The 10,853-nt window shown below is 65.8% G+C and overlaps 1 protein-coding gene across 1 annotated transcript in view; it reads left to right on the top strand.

Moving 5' to 3' along the window:
* The first annotated feature begins 10,037 nt into the window (after positions 1-10,037).
* MMEL1 (membrane metallo-endopeptidase-like 1) overlaps positions 10,038-10,853 on the top strand; it is a 25,963-nt gene continuing 25,147 nt past the window's right edge. The window contains exon 1 of the mRNA XM_012660654.1: positions 10,038-10,182. Within this exon, the coding sequence (XP_012516108.1) occupies positions 10,038-10,182 (145 nt within the window). The remainder of the gene's footprint in view (positions 10,183-10,853) is intronic.

Below are 10,853 nucleotides of genomic sequence, written 5' to 3'. Positions count from 1 at the left end.
AACGGGGCAGCAGCCGAGCGTGACGGGCCGGGACGGAGGCCGAGGCGGCGCTTTCAGGACCCAGTCTGGCTGGGTCCCAGGGCGGGGGGCGGGGACCGGACAGGGGTCCGGGAGGCTGATATCCGCGCCCGCGAGAATCCGCGCGAGCCGGGCGGTTACCGAGCGACAAGGGCCGACCCGGAAGTAAACCGGAAGTGCTCGCGCCCCGCTTCCCGCGGACTGCCCTCCAGGCGGCGCTGCGCCTGCGCGGCCGGCGGCTCCTCTCCGCGAGCGGGGGTTGGTGCGGACCCGAGGTGCCTTCCCCGCCATGGTGGCGCGGGGCTTCCTGCGGGGCTGCCAGCTGCCCGGGGGCCGCGCCCTCCTGCCTCCGTGGACCCGGCCAAGCTGTGCCGGGCCGGCCTCGATGGCATCTGCCGGCGCCGGGCCGAGGCTCCACGACCACCCGGGCAGGCAGCCTAGCACAGAGAGGTTGAGTCGCCCCGCCGGGGTCACACAGCGAGGCAGGGCGCTGGGGTTCCAGCCTCACTGCGGGTGCCGCTCCCCGGCCGGTGGGATCCGCACCCCGCAGCAGCGCGCTGCGGAGTCCTGGGTCGCTCCGTGCTTTCCTCGGGGCGGGGAGCACGGACTACATCCTGGCCGCCCGGAGGAGAGGGCGAGGGACAGCGAGAAGGGCAGGGCCTCCCATGTTGTGCCTCGGGCAATGGAGAGCCATTCGGGTGCCTGAGCAGAGGAGGAGCCATGTGAGGCGAGCGGGTTATCCGAGGAGTGTCTGGGCGATCTCTGCTCATAATTCTCTCTGAAGAAACACGGCAGAGAGGAGGTCAGGCATCCCGGCGGGTTCTGAGTGGGGGCTTCAGCTGCGGCGCGGAAAAGGAAGTTCCCCGGGGGGCAAGGGGAGGCGGGCAGTCTGGGAGCGGGGCCCTCAGTACAGCAGCCCCAGGAAGTGCCCTCTCTGCCCGTCCCAGGGAGGAGATACAGGGGACCCCAGCCCCTGGGGGTGATGTGGTGGGAGCAGGAGGGGGCTGGCAGTAGCAAGAAAGCCCTTGGTGCCCAGCTGCCTCCCTTCATGATCTTGGGGCCAGGGGGGCGCCCAGAGACCAGGCTGGGCAGACGCGTGTTTGCTACCGACCTAAGGGCCAGGGCAGCCTTCCGAGGGCAGGCAGTGCCATCAGAGGGCCTGTTGGAAGGTGACTTTGCTGAGGAGTGGCCAGAGGAGGCCACTGTGTTCACCCAGGCAAGGGAAGCAGGCCCAGTGGGAGGGGCAGTAGGATTGCCAGACGGGAGGACCATGATAAGGTAAATCCAGGTGACCCATCGGAGGCCTGAGGAGAGTACCAGTCGAGGAGGATGCCAGGCCCTGAGCTGGACGCTGGACCCCCAAGGGTCTGAGCTGGGCCTGGCAGCTTCCAGGGTGGTGGGAATTGCAGGGAGGGGGTCCTCTACCTGCCCTTGCCCACGGCCAGCCCCTCCAGAAGAAGTGGGCAGCTCCTCTGCAGCCCAGGGGCCCTGGCCTCCCGGGGAGCAGCAGAGGCCGGCTGTGCAGAGGAGCTCGGCAGGTGTGGGGCCAGCAGGCTTCCTGGGCTGACCCCATGCTCTGTCCCTCTGTGTCTCTGTGCAGGCTGCAACCCAGGAAGCCAGCTCTCTCCTGGAAGCGAGGCAACCCAGGCAGGCACTGGGCTACTGCTCCTTGGCTGTCCTCGCTGGTGGCAGCTGTGCCTGTCACCTGCGTCTGCGGGCCACCTGCCTGGCCAAGCTGCAGCAGTTTGACCGGGCACTCGGGGACCTGGACGGTGTGCTCCGGGAGAGTTCAGAGGACAGCAGCCTCCCAAGGCGGGCAGAGGACTTCTGCTTCCGTGGTCGCTTGCAGCTGAGGCTGGGGGATGAGGCGGGGGCTGCAGGGGCCTTTGCCCAGGCCCTGAAGCTGGCACCCACCTTGGCCCAGAGCATGCTGCGGGAGCAGCCGGGCCGGGCCGCCACCGCACACCTGTTCTTAGGCCGTGGGCAGTGTTGCCTGGAAGAGCAGCGCTACGCAGAGGCCTGGACAGCAGCCGAGAGCGGCCTCCTGGTGGACCCCAACCACAGCGGCCTGAAGAGGCTGAAGGCCAGAATCCGGAGGGAGGCATCCTCCGGCTGCTGGCTGCACTGACCAGCGACCCAGCCCTCTCCCGGGCCAGATCACAAGGCCTCCTTGTCATTTTTGTCCAATATCGAGGCCCTGGGGTGCACCTGTCTCCCCAAATCGGGGAGGTCCCTGCCCTCCCACCCTTCCCAGCCACAGCCTCCCACCTGTCTGCCTTGGGAATTAAAGCGGACAGCTTCCTGCTTGCGTGGAGGGACCGTCCCAGGAGGCTGCCGTGGGCAAGCTCATCCCCGAAGCTGGAGTTCTCTTGGCCCACACCTGGGCTCAGACCTTGGAGAAGCAGCCCCAGGTCTTGTCCCTGGCTCAGGATCCTGCAGGTTGGATGGGATTAAGGCCAGCCCCTCTTGGCCCTGGGGGAGAGGGTGCCAGCCCAGGACCGGGATTCCCCTCCTTGGCGGTGAAGCTCCCTTTGCCTGGCAGCCTGGCCTGAGCCTCGGGCTGGCCCCCGACAGAGCCTGGCCTTCCCCAAAGACGACACTTCCAAGCAGGTGCCCAGCCCACAGAGGGCCTCGCACTGACTTCCCAGATGCTTCCGTGGAGGTCCCGCACAGAGAGCCCTGCCCAACCCCACCACCCCCAGCCCTGGAGCGACACCTGCCCCTCCTCGGGCCCCTCCCTTCCAGGCTGAGGGACCGCCAGGTGGCGGGTGGCTGATGAGGGGAGTAAATTGTGCTTCCAGGGAGCATGAGGACAGCTTGTTCTCTCCCCGCGTCACCGTGCCTGGGGACCCCCTCCTGGCTGGGACAGAGGAGCCCCACCCTGCTCTCACCCGGGGGCTTCACAGATGTGGGCTGGGCTGGAGGGTTCTCTCTCGCAGAAGTCGGACCTGAGCCCACCTGGGGCAACGGCCACTGCCCCCTGTCCTGGTTTCTGTCTCCTACTTTGTGCCCCTCTCTGCCCCTCCCTTCCATGGTCTTGGACCCACAGACAGAGCCCTGTCTCACCTCACCTTTTGGGGTCCTCTGACAGACCCCGTCCATGACTCAGGCACGGAGGTGGCCCGGAGGCTCCTGCCCCTCCTGTCCCCAGGCAGCAGGCGAAGGCCTGGATGGGGTTGGCGGCTCCTTCCTCCTCAGGCCACCCACTCCCTCCATCCCCACACGGGCGGGAGCCCTCAGTCCACCCTGCCACTTGAGTCTTGGCTGGTGACGCCTGGGACCTGCTGGGCTCAGGGCCTCCCGCTGCGAGGACCAAGGGGGTGGGGAGCCCAGGAGCGGGAGCAGGCTCTGGTGGGGGCGCTCCGGCCCCGCCTCTCTTCCTCGCCTTCCCCTGGGACTGCTCGAGCAGTTTCCGCTCTTGCAAGCTCTCCCAGTACAGTCCTCACCAGGCCACCGTTTCGTCGTCCGCCTGCTGTCTCTGTCCCTCTGCGCCCTCCAGGGCCTCAACAACACCTGCTGACAGCCCAGGCGCCAGGCGTGGGCGGTTCAGGGACAGACAGGAGTGCACTGGGCCTGGATGGACGTGTAGGCACCACGGCCGTTAGGTGAGGGCTGGCCTAGGAGCCCAGGCCTGAGCTGCATGGGGCAGTGTCGCCCAGGGGTGCCCTCCCCACCCCCTGCCTTTGCGGCCCCCCAACCTGGGGTGTCCTGCTCCATCTGTCCACGCAAGGCCACGGTGCAGCTCGTGACACTGAGGGTGCGGACGGCCAGCCCTGCCCCTCCCAGCCCGCTGGTGCTCCCCCTCCCCGGAGGCTGCACCTGCGGCCCCACGGCTCACCTGGCAGGTATCTCAGTCAGCCCGCTTGGCCTGGCACTTTGCCACGGTCTGAACGTTTGTGTCCCCCAAATTCATGTGTCGAAGTTCTAACCCCCAAGGCGATGGTGTTAGGAGGTGCGATCCCGGGATGGAGCCCTCGTGAATGAGGTTAGCACACTGATTAAAGAGGCTCCAGAGAGCCCCCCGCCCCCTCCGCCAGGCGAGGACACTGAGGCGGTGCCGTCAGTGCGGAGCAGGCCCCCACCAGACACCAGATCTGCCCGCGCCTTGATCTCAGACCTCCTGGCCTCCGGAACCGTGAGAAAAAATGTCTGCTGCTTACACGCCACCCAGTCTCTGCCGTCTGGTTGTGGCAGCCTGGACCGGACAGGCAAACACCCCTCTCCCCCGGCACCACCTCTGACAGCAGGCTGCTGGCCCTGAGGACAGCGGGGGGGTTTAGTTTCCTGGGCTCCCCCTACGGGAGTTGCCCCCGACTGAGCAGACATCCAGGACCAGCAGCCTCTGCCTGCTCAGCGGGGGATCCCAAGGAGGCCTGGGAGCGCCCCCTGGAGGGACATTTCCAGGCTGCTCTGGCGTTGGGGTTCCAGGAGCTCCTGCTCTTTGCAGATCCAGCCACCAGCCTGGGCGCTTGTGCGCGCGCGCGCGCGCGCGCACACACACACACACACACACACACACACACACGTGCACACCACCACTGCTCAGCTGGAGGCTGAGGGGTCCCAGGCAGAGTGTGCCCCAGGGCAGCCCTTCGCCTGCCAGCCGTGCCCCTGCCTCACACGGGGACTCGGACACCTCAACACCTCAAGCGTTGACCACCGTCCGGTCCAGATTTCGTTCCACCACCTAAACTGTGAGAGTCCCTTCTAGAAGGTGCTGAGAGCTGACACCTTAAACTCAGAGTCTGCAGTAAGTGTACCCATACCAGGAAAACAGCTCGGCCCAATTGGCCTAATAGCCAGGCTCCGGGTTTCTGAGCGATTAGTGAAATCCTGCACGTATTTGGTGTATGAGTATTTCCTCCTGGGTCAGACTTTGTATTCGACACCTGCCCCCCCGCCCCGAGGAGCAAGCTGAGGTTCTAGAGTCCACAGGGGTGGTCGCGGTGGTTGAACAGGATGAGCCCCCTTTCCAGGCACCTGGCCCAGGTGAGGCTATCACAGGGTTTTCACGCAGAGGAAAGGCCAGTCTCCTGCGACTGGAGGACAAGCCACGTCCACTGGAAGACTCAGAGAACTTGGGGTTCACAATTCTCAACTGCCGAGTCCAACCAGGCACCCCCACTCCACGTTCCAGCACCCAGTTCCTTCCCACTTGCCGCCCCGACTTTCTCATAAGAAACTCTCAGGGCTGCGAGTGCAGCCTGCACGGTCCTCGCACAACCGCAGAGTCAACCGCGCTTGACTGCTAGCAACACCAGCGCCGGGGCTCCAGGAAACCCGGGCTCCCTCGGCGTTGCCGTGGCAGCTCTCTGGCTCTCTGGCTGTGACTTGAGCAGAGGGTTAACGACCTGAACGTGCCGCCCCTTCCAGTCGGTGCCGTGGGATGCCCGGGGGATCCCACCAGCCTCTGGGCCATCCTTCCTGCAGCCACAGCCCTCGGTTCCGTCGGTGCCTCGCAGCCGACCCAGGGAGAGCCTGGTTACTCGAGAAGCCCCCGCACACCGTGGACCACCAGCCTCCCCGCCACGGGCCAGGAGCTGGCCCTGGACACAACCAAACCGGCCCCCAAGCCCCACCTTTGAGGGCGTCTCTGGGACGGCTCCTACTACAGTGTACGTGTCAGTCAAAGTCCACTGAGGGACAGAAACCACATTAGTGATTCGAACAGCACGAACTGAATAGGCAGAACCGTTAATTAGTTACAGAGTTAATTACATAAAAAGAACTCTAGGGAATCATGGAAGAAGCAGTTGCGAAGTCAAAGACGGAAGACTCAGCCTCTCAAAACAGACTGGCGGCATCAGTGACAGCAGCCGCCTGTCACCCCCACCTCGGCCCAGGCGACCGAGCTCCACAGGTTCCCCCACCTTCTCCCAGGTAAATCCTGACCACACCTGTGTGCCTGATCTGTGCACCTGTTCTCTCTCTCGTTTGACAACGTGACAAATCTCCCAAACCCCTTTTTGTAGGTGAGGGACTGAGGCTCCAGCTCTCAGAGCTGGGCTGGTGGCTCAATGGCGGAGACCTGAGCAATGAGACCGCCTGGCCCCTCCCCTTCCGTCCAGGACACCCGGGACCTGATCCCGCGGGCCAGCTCTCCTAGCACACCGCGGGCCTCGGAAACATTGCCCACCTCTTCCCACCGGTTTGTCTTGTCCAGGTGGGCTCCTGACGCCCGCCAGAGCGTGCCTGGACATCCCCAGGGAGAGGTCTTGTTCCTGCCCACGGAGGCCCAGAGGACACACCTGCCTGGCGGTGCTGGGCTGCAGCAGAACACCTGCCACTAGACAGCCCGGCCCAAGGCACAGGGCAGGAAGGGGCGGACCCAGCGGTCACGTCCAGGGGCAGCACCCGTAGCAGCATGGACGAAGGAGGCCAACTCTCCCCAGACACACCCAGTCCCAGGTCCAGTGTGGGAAGGGGAGCCCTCCCCCCTGCTCTCACAGGTGCCTCCCGGACCCCTGCACTGAGGCTGGGCCTCAGAGCTCCACACCCCACTGCCCCCACCAAGAGCCCCACTTCCCCCAGCCGTATCTAGGAGCAAGGATTGACGCCCACCCCCCGGGGTGTGCTGGGCTCCCGCAGTGGGCACAGTCCGTGCACGTGTGTGCAGGCGCTGGGTGTCCACTGCCCCAGGTGTCTATGGGTCCACCGTGGTCCAGGGACCAGGCCAGGGCTGGGGGGCCGCAGGCTCCTTGGCCCATAGACCCCCTTTCCAGCTTGTCCGGGCTGACAGGCCCAAGGCCAGGACGCCAGGCCTCTCACTCACACCCAGCATGGGGAGAAGCCAGGAACAGAGCAGCCCCACATGCGGAGGGAGAAAGAGGGGCTGAGCCCGGAGACGCGCTGGCCACGGGGTGCAGGTTAGCAGGTGGGCCCAGGCCTGGGCCATCAGGATGAGCAGGGACCACCCATCCCTCACACCCTGTTGAGACCCCAAACCCACCACCCTCATTAGAGACCGAAGGGAAGAAACACCAGGGAGAGGCCTGTGCAAACCCCTCACCAGGGGATCGGGGCAGAGACCCCACGCCCGGCCTCTCAGGACAGGTGCGCAGAGGGTCTGGCCTTCCTTCCCAGCAGCCCCTGGGGCCCCTTTGACTGAGGGGCCGAGAGACAGAAGTGAGGGAGGAGAGGAGCCCTGGGAAGGGGCACCCCCTCAGCAGGGCCCTGCCCCCACCTGCCCTCTGCCCCTCCCCCCGCAAAGCCCCATGGAACTCCCCAGCACTGGAAGGAGTCCCTGCCTCCAGGGAGCCCGCATCACAAAGGGGCCTGGAAGTCGCTGCTCTCCCGACGGAGCCCACCCTGCTCTCCCAGCTCTTGGACATCTAGACCCAGCCTGCAGGGACCTGCTCACAGGCAGCCACTCCCGGGGGGACCGAAGGTAAGGTTTGCTGAGTGAGGGGCCTGCTTCCCTGGGCAGCGCCTCGGAAACGCCCTCCCAGCCCCAGCCCACTTCACACAGGGCGGGCGTCTGTGTGTAGCTTCGCCTGTGCCCGGGCAGGCAGCACCCCCTGGCACGGCTCCCCTCCGTAGTGACCTGGAGAGGCCGTGGAGCATCTCCAGGGAGCTGAAGCCTTGGCCGCCCACCTGCCCTGTGTCACTTGGCTCGGTTTGGGGGTTTTATCGTGTACGCGCTTTTGGGGCACATCAAGTCCGTGGAAGCCCACAGAACAAAACAAATTAACAGAATTCATGGGTGAAGTAATTAATCCTAATCAACGTTAGTGAACCTTGAGCCGCAAAGGCTAGGCCAGACTCGTCCACCATCTTTCATCCATTCCTCTTTCATTCATTCGTCCAACAGATGTTGACTGATGTCTCCGTGGCGGGGGGCACCAGTCTAGGTACAGCAACCCCAACAGAGGGAGCCCCTGACCCCGTGCAGCTGACGTTCTCAGGGACAACAGGAGTAGAATCACCTCCAGTCGGGGTGAGACGGAGCAGGGGAGGGGCTGAAGCTCTCCAAGTTGAACCTGGAGGGCCGGTCAGGGGAGGCCCCACTGGGAAGGTGACCTTGGCAGGGATGGGGAAGGGTCCTGCCTGAGAGTGGGGCAGGGGAGGATGGGGGGACACAGTGACCAGGGGTGGGGGCCGCAGAGGGCCCTGAGATCAGAGCAAGGCTCCTCCTCCAAGGCGGGTGGGCACACAGCGGTCCTGGCTGAAGGCCCCTGGGCCGCTGAGCTCAGGATCAATGTTGGAGACAGATGTGCAGCAGGCGTGAGAGGCAGGTGTGAGAAAGGGCGGGGCTGGGACTGGAGGGTGGGGAGTGGAACAAGGGACAGAGGTGGCTCCAGGTTTGGCTTCAGCAACCGGGAGGATGGGCCTGTCTGGGGAAAGGGCAGAGGCTACTGGAGGGACCTGCAGAGGGTGTAAGCGGCACATCGATGCCAGCGGGGGTGCCAGGGAGGTGCCAGCCCCCCCCATCAATCAGGGGAGGCCCCGGGAGCTCAGAGCCAGGAGACAGAGGTGGAGGCTGTGGGGACCGGACGGGAGGAGGGGAGGAGCGAGGTCCAGGTCCCAGTTCCCACTCTGCACCACACTGAGAGGTCGGGGCAGGAGGAATTGTGAGACCACCTGGCCGTGCCGCCTTCGCAGGGACTGACCTGGTGATTCCTAAGCTTCCTTCCCCCTCAAATTGGGCCATTTGGCAAGTGATGGCCAGACAGAGTAAGAGACCGTCTAATACCTCCCAGCGAGTCAGGGAGAGAACTCACGCAGAGCCCACGGGAGTCTGTCGGGTGAGAACATCTAACCCTGCCGCTCGGTCTCAGCAGCCGACCCTTACCTGCCCGAAGGCAAGACTGGGTCTGCCTTCCTCCGCCTTCTCCCAAATGCCCTGTCCTGCCTGGTGCAGGGGCCCGCGTGGGGGCTCAACACATCAGGTGTGTGATTGCATTTGACGACCGGAAGTGCTGGAAGCCCAGGGAACCGGAGAGCAGCCGGCTGTTTCTCCAGGTGCCGGCAGCTTCCAGGGGCAGGACCCCGAGCACCAGCGAGGGATGTGCACGTGTACACACATGTGCACACTCGCATGCAGCCATACGCATGCACACAGGAGCACATACACACGTGCACACTCACCACCATGCACATGCACACCCCACGCACTCTCGCACATGTGCACACTCGCATGCAGCCATACACATGCACACAGGAGCACATACACACGTGCACACTCACCACCATGCACATGCACACCCCACGCACTCTCACATGTGCACACCGACATGCATACTTGTGCACACGCATGCACATACATTCACATGCTCACACCTGTGCACTCACACATGCTCACACTCATACGTGTGTATACTCACATGCACACAGGAAAACACACAGATCCGGGAGCCCTCAGAGTCCCTGTCCCCCAGCCTTCCTGCCCAGCTCCCTGTCCTGCCCACAGGAGCAGGGGACCCCAGAGCTGCACACCAACCAGGCGGCTTCGGGGCTGAGCCTTGGGGCAGACACAGTCACTGCTTGCATGGGTGCCGTCATTTTTGTCTCCCCCTCTCCAGCTCCTGGGCTCCAGCAGGAAGCTGGGCAGGGTGCCCAGAGGCCTGAGTGGCCTCCCAGACAGTGTTCCTGACCCAGTGCCCAGGCCCACAGCTCCAGGACCCCCTGGGCACCAGTAGCCCAGGCTGGCTCCACTGCAGGGGCTGCGGCACAGGAGCCGAGCCTGCCCTGCTGGCACGACCCCAAGCTGGGAGCAGAATGTGCCCCGACTACCCCCTGCCTGCCAGAGAGGGGGATCAGGGAGAGGTGGGCCTCAAGAAGAGATGGCCATCATGGCCCGCAGGCCGGGCCTTCTCCCAACACAGGCGACCAGGGGTAGTGTCCAGAGCCCTGAGACACAGGTGCCCTGGGGTTGTGGGCTTGGAGAGGGAGATGGGACAGAGAGCGTCCCAGGAGCGCCCAGCGCGCTGCCAGCCTCGGGCAGGGCGCCGATCTGCGCGGGTCTCCCCGGCCGTGGCCTGCGGGCTGCTCAGCCGCGCTGTCCCGTGCAGAGCCTGCCGATGGGGAAGCCGGAGAGCGCGGCGGGGATGGACAGAGCCGGCCCCGCGGGGCGCGGGCGCCCAGGCTTCCTGGAGGGCGCGCTGCTGCTGCTGCTGCTGACGGGGGCCCTGGGCGCCCTCGGCGTTCTCTACGCCGCCAGCAGAGGTGAGTGGGGCCTGCGCCCCGCACCCGCTCCGGGCTCGCCCCGCGCCAGACAGCCTTGTCACGTGGGCCGGCGGGTGGGCACTGGGGCCCCAGCCCCACCGCGCTCCCGCCACAGAGGCCGCCGGGGACACTGGCGGGCAGGGACCAGCGGCCCCTTCCAGAAAGCGCTGCCCGGGCCGGGCGGGCGCGCGGCTGCCCCGGCGGCTCTGCCCCGCCTGCTCTGGCCTGAGCTGCGTAGACCCGGGTGCGGCTGCGGTTCCAGCGGCCACCCGCGCTCCTAGCTGGGCTCACCCGCGGGATCTGCCAGGGTCCCCTCCCCCGATGACCGTGAGCCCCGGTCACGGGGCCCTGCTACAGAAGGGGCGGGCTGGGACCCCCAGCCAGATGCAGACGCGGCCAGGGCTGTCCCAGGATCACTGGTCCCCAGGCCCCTCCCTCGCTCTGCCCCCCCACCCCCCAAGGCCGATGTGGAGGAGCCGGGACTGTTCCCCTCTTGGGCCAGGGGCACCGGGGCACTAGCAGACCTAGGCAACCTCCAGCTGCCCTCCCCGTGCTCTGAGCCCGGTGGGCGTGTGCACGTCGGGGCGGGCACCTGCCGCTGAGGCTCCTACCTCAGGCCTGGCTCTCAGCATTAGGCATCGCAGCCTTTGCTCTAGAACGTTCCCTCCGGG

Source organism: Propithecus coquereli, unplaced genomic scaffold, assembly GCF_000956105.1.
Source record: "Propithecus coquereli isolate 6110/MARCELLA unplaced genomic scaffold, Pcoq_1.0 Scaffold672, whole genome shotgun sequence".
NCBI lineage: Eukaryota > Metazoa > Chordata > Mammalia > Primates > Indriidae > Propithecus > Propithecus coquereli.
The sequence above is the reverse complement of the archived record's forward strand: the minus strand, read 5'-3'. Positions and strand labels throughout refer to the sequence as shown.